Here is a 20568-nt window from a genome sequence, read left to right on the forward strand (position 1 = left end):
TACTTGTCTCCGGTGATGTGTATATGGTGTACTTGTCTCCGGTGATGGGTATATGGTGTACTTGTCTCTGGTGATGGGTATATGGTGTACTTGTCTCTGGTTGATGGGTATATGGTTGTACTTGTCTCTGGTGATGGGTATATGGTGTACTTGTCTCTGGTGATGGGTATATGCTGTACTTGTCTCCGGTGATGTGTATATGCTGTACTTGTCTCCGGTGATGTGTATATGCTGTACTTGTCTCTGGTGATGTGTATATGGTGTACTTGTCTCCGGTGATGGGTATATGGTGTACTTGTCTCCGGTGATGGGTATATGGTGTACTTGTCTCCGGTGATGTGTATATGGTGTACTTGTCTCGGTGATGGGGTATATGGTGTACTTGTCTCCGGTGATGGGTATATGGTGTACTTGTCTCGGTGATGGGTATATGGTGTACTTGTCTCCGGTGATGGGTATATGGTGTACTTGTCTCTGGTGATGGGTATATGTGTACTTGTCTCCGGTGATGGGTATATGGTGTACTTGTCTCCGGTGATGGGTATATGGTGTACTTGTCTCCGGTGATGGGTATATGGTGTACTTGTCTCCGGTGATGGGTATATGGTGTACTTGTCTCCGGTGATGGGTATATGGTGTACTTGTCTCCGGTGATGGGTATATGGTGTACTTGTCTCCGGTGATGGGTATATGGTGTACTTGTCTCCGGTGATGGGTATATGGTGTACTTGTCTCCGGTGATGGGTGTATATGGTGTACTTGTCTCCGGTGATGGGTATATGGTGTACTTGTCTCTGGTGATGTGTATATGGTGTACTTGTCTCCGGTGATGTGTAGATGTGTACTTGTCTCCGGTGATGTGTATATGGTGTACTTGTCTCTGGTGATGGGTGTGGGGTGTACTTGTCTCCGGTGATGGGTATATGGTGTACTTGTCTCTGGTGATGTGTATATGGTGTACTTGTCTCCGGTGATGGGTATATGGGTTGTACTTGTCTCTGGTGATGTGTATATGCTGTACTTGTCTCCGGTGATGGGTATATGGTGTACTTGTCTCCGGTGATGGGTATATGGTGTACTTGTCTCCGGTGATGGGTATATGGTGTACTTGTCTCCGGTGATGGGTGTATATGGTGTACTTGTCTCCGGTGATGGGTGTATATGGTGTACTTGTCTCCGGTGATGGGTGTAGATGGTGTACTTGTCTCTGGTGATGGGTGTATATGGTGTACTTTGTCTCCGGTGATGGGTGTATATGGTGTACTTGTCTCCGGTGATGGGTATATGGTGTACTTGTCTCCGGTGATGGGTATATGGTGTACTTGTCTCCGGTGATGGGTGTATATGGTGTACTTGTCTCCGGTGATGGGTGTATATGGTGTACTTGTCTCCGGTGATGGGTGTAGATGGTGTACTTGTCTCTGGTGATGGTGTATATGGTGTACTTGTCTCTGGTGATGTGTATATGGTGTACTTGTCTCTGGTGATGTGTATATGGTGTACTTGTCTCTGGTGAGATTGGGGGGGTACTTGTCTCTGGTGAGATTGGGGGGGGGTACTTGTCTCTGGTGAGATTGGGGGGGGGGTACTTGTCTCTGGTGAGATGGGGGGGGGGGGTACTTGTCTCTGGTGAGATGGGGGGGGGAGGGGACTTGTCTCTGGTGAGATGGGGGGGGGTACTTGTCTCTGGTGAGATGGGGGGGGGGTACTTGTCTCTGGTGAGATGGGGGGGGGTACTTGTCTCCGGTGAGATGGGGGGGGGGTACTTGTCTCCGGTGAGATGGGGGGGGGTACTTGTCTCCGGTGAGATGGGGGGGGGGGTACTTGTCTCCGGTGAGATGGGGGGGGGGGTACTTGTCTCCGGTGAGATGGGGGGGGGGGGTACTTGTCTCCGGTGAGATGGGGGGGGGGGGTACTTGTCTCCGGTGAGATGGGGGGGGGGGGGGTACTTGTCTCCGGTGAGATGGGGGGGGGGGGTACTTGTCTCCGGTGAGATGGGGGGGGGGGGGTACTTGTCTCCGGTGAGATGGGGGGGGGGGGGTACTTGTCTCCGGTGAGATGGGGGGGGGGGGGGGTACTTGTCTCCGGTGAGATGGGGGGGGGGGGGTACTTGTCTCCGGTGAGATGGGGGGGGGGTACTTGTCTCCGGTGAGATGGGGGGGGGGGTACTTGTCTCCGGTGAGATGGGGGGGGGGGGGTACTTGTCTCCGGTGAGATGGGGGGGGGGGTACTTGTCTCCGGTGAGATGGGGGGGGGTACTTGTCTCCGGTGAGATGGGGGGGGGGGGGTACTTGTCTCCGGTGAGATGGGGGGGGGGTACTTGTCTCCGGTGAGATGGGGGGGGGGGTACTTGTCTCCGGTGAGATGGGGGGGGGGGGTACTTGTCTCCGGTGAGATGGGGGGGGGGGGTACTTGTCTCCGGTGAGATGGGGGGGGGGGAGGGTACTTGTCTCCGGTGAGATGGGGGGGGGGGAGGGTACTTGTCTCCGGTGAGATGGGGGGGGGGGGGTACTTGTCTCCGGTGAGATGGGGGGGGGGGGGTACTTGTCTCCGGTGAGATGGGGGGGGGGGGTACTTGTCTCCGGTGAGATGGGGGGGGGGGTACTTGTCTCCGGTGAGATGGGGGGGGGGGTACTTGTCTCCGGTGAGATGGGGGGGGGGGGTACTTGTCTCCAGTGAGATGGGGGGGGGGTACTTGTCTCCGGTGAGATGGGGGGGGGTACTTGTCTCCGGTGATATGGGGGGGGGGGGGGTACTTGTCTCCGGCGATGGGGGTGGTGTAGACGTGTCATCTTGTGTACTTTCCTAATAATTGTTGCCATGATTTTCCATCTTTTATGATATACATTTTCGGTCTTGTATCTCATCTTGTTAACCTAAGTATTTGCTAGTCGGAATGTTTTCAGGTCCTAATTAAGAGTTAATGCTGGAGCGCGAGGAAGCTTCCAAATCACACACAGTGGTCTCATTTATTAGTTAATCCATAGAGCTGTTTATACAAAGACATTTGGAAGGAGGCTGGAAGACGCCGGACTTGTAAATCTAATTATTCTCATTAGTTAATAATGTGCTATGACGGCTCCTCAGAGGCAGGACTGCTCTCAGGCTGATGGACGCTCAGTAAATGGCTTTGGAAAACAGCCTTGCATTCCTGTGATCGAGGCAATCATATCTGAATATGTGCTAAAGGAAAGACAATAATAGAGAAGAGCAGGTTACAAGACAACATGGAGGACAGTAAATACAGCTTCCCTCACACATTTATCATTCCCATCCCTCGAATCTGACCCAGTAAGAGGGTGGAAGCTCTTATGGCTGGCTGACTAATGTATCCTACTATGAGAAGCCATTTTTCTTCCAGGTGTCGGAGGTACAGGACTCTCACATCTTAAGGTCGTTTTTGAAAAACAATGGTCTTTTCTATCAATTACCCAACATGGATGGAGAAGGACAGAAGGAACATGGCTGCGAGGTTATTGGACCTCACCATAGACATGATTGACCTGATAACCGGAGAGGTGAGAGGTCCACATGATATCACTCCTGTCTGCTAGTAAAGCAGGTAATGACTGGAAGGTGAAGGATTCTTGGCCTCCATGTAGTGATCAGTGTCTCATCATCCACAGGAGTACACAGTAGTGAAGACAGCGGCTGTGACTCCCATCATCCATCTCCAGGAGTCAGGAGGGTGGAGCCCCATCACAGCTCCTCCCCCTCACTCCCTGATCCTGAAGGTCCTAGACCTCACCAACAAGATGACGGAGCTGCTGACAGGAGAGGTGACTGCGGGGAATGTGGGGGGACATTATACCGGGGGGCTCTGGCTGATGACTGGATATTGTGTTGTCAGGTTCCTATAAGGTGTCAGGATGTGGCCGTCTATTTCTCCATGGAGGAGTGGGAGTATTTAGAGGGACACCAGGATCGGTACAAGGACATCATGATGGAGGACCACCGGCCTCGTACATCTCGGGGTAAGAGGAGTCCTTCCTGATTATAGAGGAGAGCGGTGATGAGGGTCACCTAGACTCCCCCATCATCATATATACAATGTATTCAGTCTCTGGTTATTACGTATAGATGGATCCAGGAGTAGATCCCCACCAGAGAGATGTCCCAGCCGTCTGTATTCCCAGGACCGTCCAGAGGAAGATGTCCCGGAGAACCAGCAGGTAGATGACCCTGAGATTCTACAAATCTTCTATAGGTTGATGTAATGCAGCTTTCTACTAGACTCCTCCGGCCGCCTGCAGTAGACGCTCTAGTCCATCTTGTTGTTGTTGATAGATGATGCTCCTTCTCATCGATGACCCACCAGGGATGGACAAGGATAGAAGGAACATGGCTGCGGGGATATTAGACCTCACCCTACACATGATTGACCTGATAACCGGAGAGGTGAGAGCTCCACATGATATCTTTCCTCTCTGCTAGTAAAGCAGGTAATGACTGGAAGGTGAAGGATTCTTGGCCTCCATGTAGTGATCAGTGTCTCATCATCCACAGGAGTACACAGAAGTGAAGACAGCGGCTGTGACTCCCATCATCCATCTCCAGGAGTCAGGAGGGTGGAGCCCCATCACAGCTCCTCCCCCTCACTCTCTGATCCAGAAGGTCCTAGACCTCACCAACAAGATAACGGAGCTGCTGACAGGAGAGGTGACTGCGGGGAATGTGGGGGGACATTATACTGGGGGGCTCTGGCTGATGACTGGATATTGTGTTGTCAGGTTCCTGTAAGGTGTCAGGATGTGACCGTCTATTTCTCCATGGAGGAGTGGGAGTATTTAGAGGGACACCAGGATCTGTACAAGGACATCATGATGGAGGACCACCGGCCTTGTACATCTCACGGTAAGAGGAGACCTTCCTGATTATAGAGAGCGGTGATGAGGGTCACCTAGACTCACCCATCATCACATATACAATGTATTCAGTCTCTGGTTATTACCTATAGATGGATCCAGTAGGAGATCCCCACCAGAGAGATGTCCCAACCGTCTGTATTCCCAGGACCGTCCAGAGGAAGATGTCCCGGAGAACCAGCAGGTAGGTGACGCTGAGATTCTATAGGTTGATGTAATGCTGCTTTCTACTAGACTCCTCCGGCCGCCTGCAGTAGACGCTCTAGTCCATCTTGTTGGCTGTGGTCGGTTGGGGTTACACATGGTTTCTGCTTTCATAAAAGATAGTGTTGAGCTTATATAATAATAATACTCTCTATTTATATAGCGCCAACATATCCCGCAGCGCTTACATAGACGGGGGATACAGAAAGACAATACAAACATTACAGAACCGCGGTTACATAGTAATCAGCTGATGGAAACAATGGGGGGGCGGGTCCTGCTCCAACGAGCTCACATACTACAAGTAATGGGGGGTACAGGAGGTAAAGGGCTGGAGATGTGCCCGGTATGGTGGGGGTGGAGATGTGCACAGTATGGCGGGGCGGAGATGTGCACGGTATGGCGGGGTGGAGATGTGCACGGTATGGGGTGGTGGAGATGTGCACGGTATGGGGTGGTGGAGATGTGCACGGTATGGTGGGGTGGAGATGTGCCCGGTATGGGGAGGTGGAGATGTGCACAGTATGGGGGGGTGGAGATGTGCACGGTATGGTGGGGTGGAGATGTGCCCGGTATGGGGAGGTGGAGATGTGCACGGTATGGTGGGGTGGAGATGTGCCCGGTATGGGGAGGTGGAGATGTGCACGGTATGGGGGGTGGAGATGTGCACGGTATGGGGGGTGGAGATGTGCACGGTATGGGGGGGTGGAGATGTGCACGGTATGGGGGGGTGGAGATGTGCGCGGTATGGTGGGGTGGAGATGTGCGCGGTATGGTGGGGTGGAGATGTGCACGGTATGGGGAGGTGGAGATGTGCCCGGTATGGGGAGGTGGAGATGTGCCCGGTATGGGGAGGTGGAGATGTGCCCGGTATGGGGAGGTGGAGATGTGCCCGGTATGGGGAGGTGGAGATGTGCCCGGTATGGGGAGGTGGAGATGTGCCCGGTATGGGGGGGTGGAGATGTGCACAGTATGGGGGGGTGGAGATGTGCACAGTATGGGGGGGTGGAGATGTGCACAGTATGGGGGGGTGGAGATGTGCACAGTATGGGGGGGTGGAGATGTGCACAGTATGGGGGGGTGGAGATGTGCACAGTATGGGGGGGTGGAGATGTGCACAGTATGGTGGGATGGAGATGTGCACGGTATGGTGGGGTGGAGATGTGCACGGTATGGTGGGGTGGAGATGTGCGCGGTATGGTGGGGTGGAGATGTGCGCGGTATGGTGGGGTGGAGATGTGCGCGGTATGGTGGGGTGGAGATGTGCGCGGTATGGTGGGGTGGAGATGTGCCCGGTATGGGGGGGGGTGGAGATGTGCCCGGTATGGGGAGGTGGAGATGTGCCCGGTATGGGGAGGTGGAGCTGTGCCCGGTATGGGGAGGTGGAGCTGTGCCCGGTATGGGGAGGTGGAGCTGTGCCCGGTATGGGGAGGTGGAGCTGTGCCCGGTATGGGGAGGTGGAGATGTGCACGGTATGGGGAGGTGGAGATGTGCGCGGTATGGTGGGGTGGAGATGTGCGCGGTATGGTGGGGTGGAGATGTGCGCGGTATGGTGGGGTGGAGATGTGCGCGGTATGGTGGGGTGGAGATGTGCGCGGTATGGTGGGGTGGAGATGTGCGCGGTATGGTGGGGTGGAGATGTGCGCGGTATGGTGGGGTGGAGATGTGCCCGGTATGGGGGGGTGGAGATGTGCCCGGTATGGGGAGGTGGAGATGTGCCCGGTATGGGGAGGTGGAGATGTGCCCGGTATGGGGAGGTGGAGATGTGCCCGGTATGGGGAGGTGGAGATGTGCCCGGTATGGGGAGGTGGAGCTGTGCCCGGTATGGGGAGGTGGAGCTGTGCCCGGTATGGGGAGGTGGAGCTGTGCCCGGTATGGGGAGGTGGAGCTGTGCCCGGTATGGGGAGGTGGAGCTGTGCCCGGTATGGGGAGGTGGAGCTGTGCCCGGTATGGGGAGGTGGAGCTGTGCCCGGTATGGGGAGGTGGAGCTGTGCCCGGTATGGGGAGGTGGAGCTGTGCCCGGTATGGGGGGGGGGTGGAGATGTGCCCGGTATGGGGGGGGTGGAGATGTGCCCGGTATGGGGGGGGTGGAGATGTGCCCGGTATGGGGGGGGTGGAGATGTGCACGGTATGGGGGGGGTGGAGATGTGCGCGGTATGGTGGGGTGGAGATGTGCGCGGTATGGTGGGGTGGAGATGTGCGCGGTATGGTGGGGTGGAGATGTGCACGGTATGGTGGGGTGGAGATGTGCCCGGTATGGGGAGGTGGAGATGCGTTTTTAGAGCACGCCTGAAGTTCTGTGAGTCCTGGATTGCCCGGATAGCCTTTGGTAGTGCGTTCCAGAGGACCGGTGCTGCTCTGGAGAAGTCTTGGAGGTGGGAATGAGAAGTTCGAATTAAAGGGGCGCTCAGTCTGGTTTCGCTAGCAGAGCGGAGAGCCTGGGCTGGTTGATGGATTGAGATGAGGGAGGCGATATAGGGGGCGCTGTGCTGTGGATGAGGGATACAATATAGGGGGCGCTGCACTGTGGAGGGCTTTGTGGATGAAGGTGGTGAGTTTAAATTGAATTCTGTATGCAACGGGCAGCCAGTGCAGTGACCGGCACAGGGCAGAGGCGTCCGAGTAGCGGCTGGACAGGAAGATGAGCCTGGCTGCCGCATTCAGGATGGATTGGAGAGGGTATTGTCTGGTGTAGGGGAGGCCGACCAGCAAGGAGTTGTAATAATCGAGCCGGGAGTGGATGAGGGCGACAGTGAGTGTTTTCAGCGTGTCTATGGTGAGAAAAGAGCGGATTCTTGCGATGTTCTTGAGGTGCAGCTGACATGTTCGGGCCACTGATTGGATGTAGGGGGTGAAGGAGAGATCAGAGTCGAATATGACCCCAAGGCAGCGGGCTGTTTGGATATCCAGTTGACAAATAAAAATCAGTTTGGAAGAAATATAAAGTTCTGGAATCTAAATAATAAACTCGCTGCACAGCGTCTATCAGCTGCTGCTAATGAAAAGGAAGCACAATATTGCCATGCATTGAAAGAAGCATTGCCTCAGTTATTTTATTCATACAGTGACAATCAAAATTCTTAACCACCAACCGCCCTCCCAACCCCCAATAAAGATTAGGTTTATTTGCCAAATTTACCAACTTTCAGCCATTTTGTTTTTGCCTTAAAGCAAGAACAATGTAAGTAGCTCAAGACCACTAATATAAGGTAGTTTCTTGAAATTCATCACAAATTGCCACGTTTACTGACTACTGCTTAGAGCTAGAATCCTTCATAGGAACACACACTTAGAAAATAGGTGTTGTCTCAAGCACACCTGATGTAAGTAATCAAAGACTTCATTAGTTGCATCAGGTGTGCTTGAGGAGACGCATCGAATATCTGAACTAGTGAGGGCTTTGTTGACTGTAATGTTTGACTGTGTGTTAGAAATATGGCAAGAAATGAGTCGAAGGGAGTCCAAAAAGTTATAAGAGATCATTGTACATAGAAGGAAAAAGATGCAAAAGGATAGAAAGCCACTTAATTTTCCTAGAGATATAGTTGGAAGCAACAGTTAGAGGAGCAAGAGCTGCCTTAGGTGAATGTGGCAGGATGAGGGCGCTATCACCGGATGCCACCAGATTCCTCTGTAACCAGCACTATTCTGTCCTCTACTGTCACCACTATCCTCTGTAACCAGCCCTATTCTGTCCTCTACTGTCACCACTATCCCCTGTAACCAGCACTATTCTGTCCTCTCTCTACTGTCACCACTATCCCCTGTAACCAGGACTATTCTGTCCTCTACTGTCACCACTATCCCCTGTAATCAGCACTATTCTGTCCTCTACTGTCACCACTATCCCCTGTAATCAGCACTATTCTGTCCTCTACTGTCACCACTATCCCCTGTAACCAGGACTATTCTGTCCTCTACTGTCACCACTATCCCCTGTAACCAGCACTATACTGTCCTCTACTGTCACCACTATCCTCTGTAACCAGCACTATTCTGTCCTCTCTACTGTCACCACTATCCTCTGTAACCAACACTATTCTGTCCTCTACTGTCACCACTATCCTCTGCAACCAGCACTATTCTGTCCTCTCTACTGTCACCACTATCCCCTGTAACCAGCACTATACTGTCCTCTACTGTCACCACTATCCTCTGTAACCAGCACTATTCTGTCCTCTACTGTCACCACTATCCCCTGTAACCAGCACTATACTGTCCTCTACTGTCACCACTATCCTCTGTAACCAGCACTATTCTGTCCTCTCTACTGTCACCACTATCCTCTGTAACCAGCACTATTCTGTCCTCTACTGTCACCACTATCCTCTGTAACCAGCACTATTCTGTCCTCTACTGTCACCACTATCCCCTGTAACCAGCACTATTCTGTCCTCTACTGTCACCACTATCCCCTGTAACCAGCACTATTCTGTCCTGTCTACTGTCACCACTATCCCCTGTAACCAGCACTATTCTGTCCTGTCTACTGTCACCACTATCCCTTATAACCAGCACTATTCTGTCCTGTCTACTGTCACCACTATCCCTTATAACCAGCACTATTCTGTCCTCTCTACTGTCACCACTATCCCTTATAACCAGCACTATTCTGTCCTCTCTACTGTCACCACTATCCCTTATAACCAGCACTATTCTGTCCTCTCTCTACTGTCACCACTATCCCCTGTAACCAGCACTATTCTATCCTCTACTGTCACCACTATCCCCTGTAACCAGCACTATTCTGTCCTCTACTGTCAACACTATCCCCTGTATCCAGCACTATTCTGTCCTCTCTACTGTCACCACTATCCGCTGTAACCAGCACTATTCTGTCCTCTACTGTCACCACTATCCCCTGTAACCAGCACTATTCTGTCCTCTACTGTCACCACTATCCTCTGTAACCAGCACTATTCTGTCCTGTCTACTGTCACCACTATCCCTTATAACCAGCACTATTCTGTCCTCTCTACTGTCACCACTATCCCTTATAACCAGCACTATTCTGTCCTCTCTACTGTCACCACTATCCCTTATAACCAGCACTATTCTGTCCTCTCTACTGTCACCACTATCCCCTGTAACCAGCACTATTCTGTCCTGTCTACTGTCACCACTATCCCTTGTAACCAGCACTATTCTGTCCTCTCTACTGTCAGCACTATCCCCTGTAACCAGCACTATTCTGTCCTCTACTGTCACCACTATCCTTTGTAACCAGCACTATTCTGTCCTCTCTACTGTCAGCACTATCCCCTGTAACCAGCACTATTCTGTCCTCTCTCTACTGTCACCACTATCCCCTGTAACCAGCACTATTCTGTCCTCTCTACTGTCACCACTATCCCCTGTAACCAGCACTATTCTGTCCTCTCTACTGTCACCACTATCCCCTGTAACCAGCACTATTCTGTCCTCTCTACTGTCACCACTATCCCCTGTAACCAGCACTATTCTGTCCTCTCTACTATCACCACTATCCTCTGTAACCAGCACTATTCTGTCCTCTCTACTGTCACCACTATCCCCTGTAACCAGCACTATTCTGTCCTCTCTACTATCACCACTATCCTCTTTAACCAGCACTATTCTGTCCTCTCTACTGTCACCACTATCCACTGTAACCAGGACTATTCTGTCCTCTCTACTGTCACCAATATCCCCTGTAACCAGCACTATTCTGTCCTGTCTACTGTCACCACTATCCCTTATAACCAGCACTATTCTGTCCTCTCTACTGTCACCACTATCCCTTATAACCAGCACTATTCTGTCCTCTCTACTGTCACCACTATCCCTTATAACCAGCACTATTCTGTCCTCTCTACTGTCACCACTATCCCTTATAACCAGCACTATTCTGTCCTCTCTACTGTCACCACTATCCCCTGTAACCAGCACTATTCTGTCCTCTACTGTCACCACTATCCCCTGTAACCAGCACTATTCTGTCCTCTACTGTCACCACTATCCCCTGTAACCAGCACTATTCTGTCCTCTCTACTGTCACCACTATCCGCTGTAACCAGCACTATTCTGTCCTCTCTACAGTCATCACTATCCTCTGTAACCAGCACTATTCTGTCCTCTACTGTCACCACTATCCCCTGTAACCAGCACTATTCTGTCCTCTACTGTCACCACTATCCCCTGTAACCAGCACTATTCTGTCCTGTCTACTGTCACCACTATCCCCTGTAACCAGCACTATTCTGTCCTGTCTACTGTCACCACTATCCCTTATAACCAGCACTATTCTGTCCTGTCTACTGTCACCACTATCCCTTGTAACCAGCACTATTCTGTCCTCTCTACTGTCAGCACTATCCCCTGTAACCAGCACTATTCTGTCCTCTACTGTCACCACTATCCTCTGTAACCAGCACTATTCTGTCCTCTACTGTCACCACTATCCCCTGTAACCAGCACTATTCTGTCCTCTACTGTCACCACTATCCCCTGTAACCAGCACTATTCTGTCCTCTACTGTCACCACTATCCCCTGTAACCAGCACTATTCTGTCCTCTCTACTGTCAGCACTATCCCCTGTAACCAGCACTATTCTGTCCTCTACTGTTACCACTATCCCCTGTAACCAGCACTATTCTGTCCTCTACTGTCAACACTACCCTCTGTAACCAGCACTATTCTGTCCTCTACTGTCACCAATATCCTCTGTAACCAGCACTATTCTGTCCTCTACTGTCACCACTATCCCTTGTAACCAGCACTATTCTGTCCTCTACTGTCACCACTATCCCCTGTAACCAGCACTATTCTGTCCTCTACTGTCACCACTATCCCCTGTAACCAACACTATTCTGTTCTCTACTGTCACCACTATCCCCTGTAACCAGCACTATTCTGTCCTCTACTGTCACCACTATCCTCTGTAACCAGCACTATTCTGTCCTCTCTACTGTCACCACTATCCCCTGTAACCAGCACTATTCTGTCCTCTCTCTACTGTCACCACTATCCGCTGTAACCAGGACTATTCTGTCCTCTCTACTGTCACCAATATCCCCTGTAACCAGCACTATTCTGTCCTGTCTACTGTCACCACTATCCCTTATAACCAGCACTATTCTGTCCTGTCTACTGTCACCACTATCCCTTATAACCAGCACTATTCTGTCCTCTCTACTGTCACCACTATCCCTTATAACCAGCACTATTCTGTCCTCTCTACTGTCACCACTATCCCTTATAACCAGCACTATTCTGTCCTCTCTACTGTCACCACTATCCCTTATAACCAGCACTATTCTGTCCTCTCTACTGTCACCACTATCCCTTATAACCAGCACTATTCTGTCCTCTCTACTGTCACCACTATCCCCTGTAACCAGCACTATTCTGTCCTCTACTGTCACCACTATCCCCTGTAACCAGCACTATTCTGTCCTCTACTGTCACCACTATCCCCTGTAACCAGCACTATTCTGTCCTCTACTGTCACCACTATCCTCTGTAACCAGCACTATTCTGTCCTCTACTGTCACCACTATCCCCTGTAACCAGCACTATTCTGTCCTCTACTGTCAGCACTATCCTCTGTAACCAGCACTATTCTGTCCTCTACTGTCACCACTATCCCCTGTAACCAGCACTATTCTGTCCTCTCTACTGTCACCACTATCCCCTGTAACCAGCACTATTCTGTCCTCTACTGTCACCACTATCCTCTGTAACCAGCACTATTCTGTCCTCTACTGTCCCCACTATCCCTTATAACCAGCACTATTCTGTCCTCTCTACTGTCACCACTATCCCTTATAACCAGCACTATTCCGTCCTCTCTACTGTCACCACTATCCCTTATAACCAGCACTATTCTGTCCTCTCTCTACTGTCACCACTATCCCCTGTAACCAGCACTATTCTGTCCTCTACTGTCAACACTATCCCCTGTAACCAGCACTATTCTGTCCTCTACTGTCACCACTATCCCCTGTAACCAGCACTATTCTGTCCTCTACTGTCAACACTATCCCCTGTAACCAGCACTATTCTGTCCTCTACTGTCACCACTATCCGCTGTAATCAGCACTATTCTGTCCTCTCTACAGTCAACACTATCCCCTGTAACCAGCACTATTCTGTCCTCTACTGTCACCACTATCCTCTGTAATCAGCACTATTCTGTCCTCTCTACAGTCAACACTATCCCCTGTAACCAGCACTATTCTGTCCTCTACTGTCACCACTATCCGCTGTAATCAGCATTATTCTGTCCTCTCTACAGTCAACACTATCCCCTGTAACCAGCACTATTCTGTCCTCTACTGTCACCACTATCCCTTATAACCAGCACTATTCTGTCCTCTCTACTGTCACCACTATCCCTTATAACCAGCACTATTCTGTCCTCTCTACTGTCACCACTATCCCCTGTAACCAGCACTATTCTGTCCTGTCTACTGTCACCACTATCCCTTGTAACCAGCACTATTCTGTCCTCTCTACTGTCAGCACTATCCCCTGTAACCAGCACTATTCTGTCCTCTACTGTCACCACTATCCCCTGTAACCAGCACTATTCTGTCCTCTACTGTTACCACTATCCCCTGTAACCAGCACTATTCTGTCCTCTACTGTCACCACTATCCCCTGTAACCAGCACTATTCTGTCCCTTCTACTGTCACCATTATCCTCTGTAACCAGCACTATTCTGTACTCTCTACTGTCACCACTATCCTCTGCAACCAGCACTATTCTGTCCTCTACTGTCACCACTATCCCCTGTAACCAGCACTATTCTGTACTCTCTACTGTCACCACTATCCCCTGTAACCAGCACTATTCTGTCCTGTCTACTGTCACCACTATCCCTTGTAACCAGCACTATTCTGTCCTCTCTACTGTCAGCACTATCCCCTGTAACCAGCACTATTCTGTCCTCTACTGTCACCACTATCCTCTGTAACCAGCACTATTCTGTCCTCTACTGTTACCACTATCCCCTGTAACCAGCACTATTCTGTCCTCTACTGTCACCACTATCCCCTGTAACCAGCACTATTCTGTCCCCTCTACTGTCACCATTATCCTCTGTAACCAGCACTATTCTGTCCTCTACTGTCACCACTATCCTCTGTAATCAGCACTATTCTGTCCTCTCTACAGTCAACACTATCCCCTGTAACCAGCACTATTCTGTCCTCTACTGTCACCACTATCCGCTGTAATCAGCATTATTCTGTCCTCTCTACAGTCAACACTATCCCCTGTAACCAGCACTATTCTGTCCTCTACTGTCACCACTATCCCTTATAACCAGCACTATTCTGTCCTCTACTGTTACCACTATCCGCTGTAATCAGCATTATTCTGTCCTCTCTACAGTCAACACTATCCCCTGTAACCAGCACTATTCTGTCCTCTACTGTTACCACTATCCCCTGTAACCAGCACTATTCTGTCCTCTACTGTCACCACTATCCCCTGTAACCAGCACTATTCTGTCCCCTCTACTGTCACCATTATCCTCTGTAACCAGCACTATTCTGTCCTCTACTGTCACCACTATCCTCTGTAATCAGCACTATTCTGTCCTCTCTACTGTCACCACTATCCCCTGTAACCAGCACTATTCTGTCCTCTACTGTCACCACTATCCTCTGTAACCAGCACTATTCTGTCCTCTCTACTGTCACCACTATCCCCTGTAACCAGCACTATTCTGTCCTCTACTGTCACCACTATCCTCTGTAACCAGCACTATTCTGTCCTCTACTGTCACCACTATCCCCTGTAACCAGCACTATTCTGTCCTCTACTGTCACCACTATCCTCTGTAACCAGCACTATTGTGTCCTCTACTGTCACCACTATCCTCTGTAACCAGCGCTATTCTGTCCTCTACTGTCACCACTACCCTCTGTAACCAGCACTATTCTGTCCTCTACTGTCACCACTATCCCCTGTAACCAGCACTATTCTGTCCTCTCTCTACTGTCACCACTATCCTCTGTAACCAGCACCATTCTGTCCTCTACTGTCACCACTATCCCCTGTAACCAGCACTATTCTGTCCTCTCTACTGTCACCACTATCCCCTGTAACCAGCACTATTCTGTCCTCTCTACTGTCAGCTCTATCCCCTGTAACCAGCACTATTCTGTCCTCTCTACTCTCACCACTATCCTCTGTAACCAGCACTATTCTGTCCTCTCTCTACTCTCACCACTATCCTCTGTAACCAGCACTATTCTGTCCTCTCTCTACTGTCACCACTATCCTCTGTAACCAGCACTATTCTGTCCTCTCTACTGTCACCACTATCCTCTGTAACCAGCACTATTCTGTCCTCTCTACTGTCACCTCTCTCCTCTGTAACCAGCACTATTCTGTCCTCTCTACTGTCACCACTATCCTCTGTAACCAGCACTATTCTGTCCTCTCTACTGTCACCACTCTCCTCTGTAACCAGCACTATTCTGTCCTCTACTGTCACCACTATCCCCTGTAACCAGCACTATTCTGTCCTCTCTACTGTCACCACTATCCCCTGTAACCAGCACTATTCTGTCCTCTACTGTCACCACTATCCTCTGTAACCAGCACTTTTCTGTCCTCTACAGTCACCACTCTCCTCTATAACCAGCAATATTCTGTCCTCTACAGTCACCACTCTCCTCTATAACCAGCACTATTCTGTCCTCTCTACTGTCACCACTATCCTCTGTAACCAGCACTATTCTGTCCTCTACAGTCACCACTCTCCTCTATAACCAGCAATATTCTGTCCTCTACAGTCACCACTCTCCTCTATAACCAGCACTATTCTGTCCTCTCTACTGTCACCACTATCCCTTGTAACCAGCACTATTCTGTCCTCTACTGTCACCACTATCCTCTGTAACCAGCACTTTTCTGTCCTCTACAGTCACCACTCTCCTCTATAACCAGCACTATTCTGTCCTCTACTGTCACCACTATCCTCTGTAACCAGCACTATTCTGTCCTCTCTACTGTCACCACTATCCCCTGTAACCAGCACTACTCTGTCCTCTACTGTCACCACTATCCCCTGTAACCAGCACTATTCTGTCCTCTACTGTCACCACTATCCTCTGTAACCAGCACTATTCTGTCCTCTACTGTCACCACTATCCCCTGTAACCAGCACTATTCTGTCCTCTACTGTCACCACTATCCTCTGTAACCAGCACTATTGTGTCCTCTACTGTCACCACTACCCTCTGTAACCAGCACTATTCTGTCCTCTCTCTACTGTCACCACTATCCTCTGTAACCAGCACCATTCTGTCCTCTACTGTCACCACTATCCCCTGTAACCAGCACTATTCTGTCCTCTCTACTGTCACCACTATCCCCTGTAACCAGCACTATTCTGTCCTCTCTACTCTCACCACTATCCTCTGTAACCAGCACTATTCTGTCCTCTCTCTACTCTCACCACTATCCTCTGTAACCAGCACTATTCTGTCCTCTCTCTACTGTCACCACTATCCTCTGTAACCAGCACTATTCTGTCCTCTCTACTGTCACCACTATCCTCTGTAACCAGCACTATTCTGTCCTCTCTACTGTCACCTCTCTCCTCTGTAACCAGCACTATTCTGTCCTCTCTACTGTCACCACTATCCTCTGTAACCAGCACTATTCTGTCCTCTCTACTGTCACCACTCTCCTCTGTAACCAGCACTATTCTGTCCTCTACTGTCACCACTATCCCCTGTAACCAGCACTATTCTGTCCTCTACTGTCACCACTATCCCCTGTAACCAGCACTATTCTGTCCTCTCTACTGTCACCACTATCCCCTGTAACCAGCACTATTCTGTCCTCTACTGTCACCACTATCCTCTGTAACCAGCACTTTTCTGTCCTCTACAGTCACCACTCTCCTCTATAACCAGCAATATTCTGTCCTCTACAGTCACCACTCTCCTCTATAACCAGCACTATTCTGTCCTCTCTACTGTCACCACTATCCTCTGTAACCAGCACTATTCTGTCCTCTACAGTCACCACTCTCCTCTATAACCAGCAATATTCTGTCCTCTACAGTCACCACTCTCCTCTATAACCAGCACTATTCTGTCCTCTCTACTGTCACCACTATCCCTTGTAACCAGCACTATTCTGTCCTCTACTGTCACCACTATCCTCTGTAACCAGCACTTTTCTGTCCTCTACAGTCACCACTCTCCTCTATAACCAGCAATATTCTGTCCTCTACAGTCACCACTCTCCTCTATAACCAGCACTATTCTGTCCTCTCTACTATCACCACTATCCTCTGTAACCAGCACTATTCTGTCCTCTACAGTCACCACTCTCCTCTATAACCAGCAATATTCTGTCCTCTACAGTCACCACTCTCCTCTATAACCAGCACTATTCTGTCCTCTCTACTGTCACCACTATCCCTTGTAACCAGCACTATTCTGTCCTCTACTGTCACCACTATCCTCTGTAACCAGCACTTTTCTATCCTCTCTGCTATCACCACTATCCTCTGTAACCAGCACTATTCTGTCCTCTACAGTCACCACTCTCCTCTATAACCAGCACTATTCTGTCCTCTCTACTGTCACCACTATCCCTTGTAACCAGCACTATTCTGTCCTCTACTGTCACCACTATCCTCTGTAACCAGCACTTTTCTATCCTCTCTACTATCACCACTATCCTCTGTAACCAGCACTATTCTGTCCCCTACAGTCACCACTCTCCTCTATAACCAGCACTATTCTGTCCTCTCTACTGTCACCACTATCCCCTGTAACCAGCACTATTCTATCCTCTCTACTGTCACCACTATCCTCTGTAACCAGCACTATTCTGTCCTCTCTACTGTCACCACTATCCCCTGTAACCAGCACTATTCTGTCCTCTACTGTCACCACTATCCCCTGTAACCAGCACTATTCTGTCCTCTCTACTGTCACCACTATCCCTTGTAACCAGCACTATTCTGTCCTCTACTGTCACCACTATCCTCTGTAACCAGCACTTTTCTATCCTCTCTACTATCACCACTATCCCTTGTAACCAGCACTATTCTGTCCTCTCCCTGTTGTCACCACTATCCTCTGTAACCAGCACTATTCTGTCCTCTACTGTCACCACTATCCTCTGTAACCAGCACTATTCTGTCCTCTACTGTCACCACTATCCCCTGTAACCAGCACTATTCTGTCCTCTCCCTGTTGTCACCACTATCCTCTGTAACCAGCACTATTGTGTCCTCTACTGTCACCACTATCCCCTGTAACCAGCACTATTCTGTCCACTACTGTCACCACTATACTCTGTAACCAGCAATATTCTGTCCTCTCTACTGTCACCACTATCCCCTGTAACCAGCACTATTCTGTCCTCTACTGTCACCACTATCCTCTGTAACCAGCACTATTCTGTCCTCTACTGTCACCACTATCCCCTGTAACCAGCACTATTCTGTCCTCTACTGTCACCACTATCCCCTGTAACCAGCACTATTCTGTCCTCTACTGTCACCACTATCCTCTGTAACCAGCACTATTCTGTCCTCTCTCTACTGTCACCACTATCCCCTGTAACCAGCACTATTCTGTCCTCTACTGTCACCACTATCCTCTGTAACCAGCACTATTCTGTTCTCTACTGTCACCACTATTCTCTGTAACCAGCACTATTCTGTCCTCTACTGTCACCACTATCCTCTGTAACCAGCACTATTCTGTCCTCTACTGTCACCACTATCCTCTGTAACCAGCACTATTCTGTCCTCTACTGTCACCACTATCCCCTGTAACCAGCACTATTCTGTCCTCTCTACTGTCACCACTATCCCCTGTAACCAGCACTATTCTGTCCTCTACTGTCACCACTATCCGCTGTAACCAGGACTATTCTGTCCTCTCTACTGTCACCAATATCCCCTGTAACCAGCACTATTCTGTCCTGTCTACTGTCACCACTATCCCTTATAACCAGCACTATTCTGTCCTGTCTACTGTCACCACTATCCCTTATAACCAGCACTATTCTGTCCTCTCTACTGTCACCACTATCCCTTATAACCAGCACTATTCTGTCCTCTCTCTACTGTCACCACTATCCCCTGTAACCAGCACTATTCTGTCCTCTACTGTCACCACTATCCCCTGTAACCAGCACTATTCTGTCCTCTACTGTCAACACTATCCCCTGTATCCAGCACTATTCTGTCCTCTCTACTGTCACCACTATCCGCTGTAACCAGCACTATTCTGTCCTCTACTGTCACCACTATCCCTTATAACCAGCACTATTCTGTCCTCTCTACTGTCACCACTATCCCCTGTAACCAGCACTATTCTGTCCTGTCTACTGTCACCACTATCCCTTGTAACCAGCACTATTCTGTCCTCTCTACTGTCAGCACTATCCCCTGTAACCAGCACTATTCTGTCCTCTACTGTCACCACTATCCTTTGTAACCAGCACTATTCTGTCCTCTCTACTGTCAGCACTATCCCCTGTAACCAGCACTATTCTGTCCTCTACTGTCACCACTATCCTCTGTAACCAGCACTATTCTGTACTCTCTACTGTCACCACTATCCTCTGCAACCAGCACTATTCTGTCCTCTACTGTCACCACTATCCCCTGTAACCAGCACTATTCTGTACTCTCTACTGTCACCACTATCCCCTGTAACCAGCACTATTCTGTACTCTTTACTGTCACCACTATCCCCTGTAACCAGCACTATTCTGTCCTCTACTGTCACCACTATCCCCTGTAACCAGCACTATTCTGTCCTCTACTGTCACCACTATCCTCTGTAACCAGCACTATTCTGTCCTCTACTGTCACCACTATCCCCTGTAACCAGCACTATTCTGTCCTCTACTGTCACCACTATCCTCTGTAACCAGCACTATTCTGTCCTCTACTGTCACCACTATCCCCTGTAACCAGCACTATTCTGTCCTCTACTGTCACCACTATCCCCTGTAACCAGCACTATTCTGTCCTCTACTGTCACCACTATCCTCTGTAACCAGCACTATTCTGTCCTCTACTGTCACCACTATCCCCTGTAACCAGCACTACTCTATCCTCTACTGTCACCACTATCCCCTGTAACCAGCACTATTCTGTCCTCTACTGTCACCACTATCCTCTGTAACCAGCACTATTCTGTCCTCTCTCTACTATCACCACTATCCTCTGTAACCAGCACTATTGTGTCCTCTACTGTCACCACTATCCTCTGTAACCAGCGCTATTCTGTCCTCTACTGTCACCACTACCCTCTGTAACCAGCACTATTCTGTCCTCTCTCTACTGTCACCACTATCCTCTGTAACCAGCACCATTCTGTCCTCTACTGTCACCACTATCCCCTGTAACCAGCACTATTCTGTCCTCTCTACTGTCACCACTATCCCCTGTAACCAGCACTATTCTGTCCTCTCTACTGTCACCACTATCCCCTGTAACCAGCACTATTCTGTCCTCTCTACTGTCACCTCTATCCCCTGTA

The 20568-nt window shown here is 49.9% G+C and overlaps 1 protein-coding gene across 10 annotated transcripts in view; it reads left to right on the forward strand.

Moving 5' to 3' along the window:
• The window catches only part of LOC136572290 (zinc finger protein 585A-like), a 335481-nt gene that overhangs the window by 264047 nt on the left and 50866 nt on the right, over positions 1–20568 (forward strand). For 7 of the 10 annotated variants that reach the window (XM_066572721.1, XM_066572723.1, XM_066572728.1 and 4 more), the window contains one exon: positions 4958–5049. The exons of 1 other annotated variant lie outside the window; for it this stretch is intronic. In XM_066572721.1, coding sequence (XP_066428818.1) covers positions 4958–5049 — 92 coding nt within the window. Of the gene's footprint in view, positions 1–3361; positions 3519–3626; positions 3780–3850; positions 3975–4080; positions 4173–4287; positions 4399–4506; positions 4660–4730; positions 4855–4957; positions 5050–20568 lie in introns of all 10 variants that reach the window. 2 more of the 10 variants (XM_066572731.1, XM_066572730.1) reach the window with 1 other exon arrangement.

The sequence above is a fragment of the Eleutherodactylus coqui genome, chromosome 7 (assembly GCF_035609145.1).
Source record: "Eleutherodactylus coqui strain aEleCoq1 chromosome 7, aEleCoq1.hap1, whole genome shotgun sequence".
NCBI classification, from domain to species: Eukaryota; Metazoa; Chordata; class Amphibia; order Anura; family Eleutherodactylidae; genus Eleutherodactylus; species Eleutherodactylus coqui.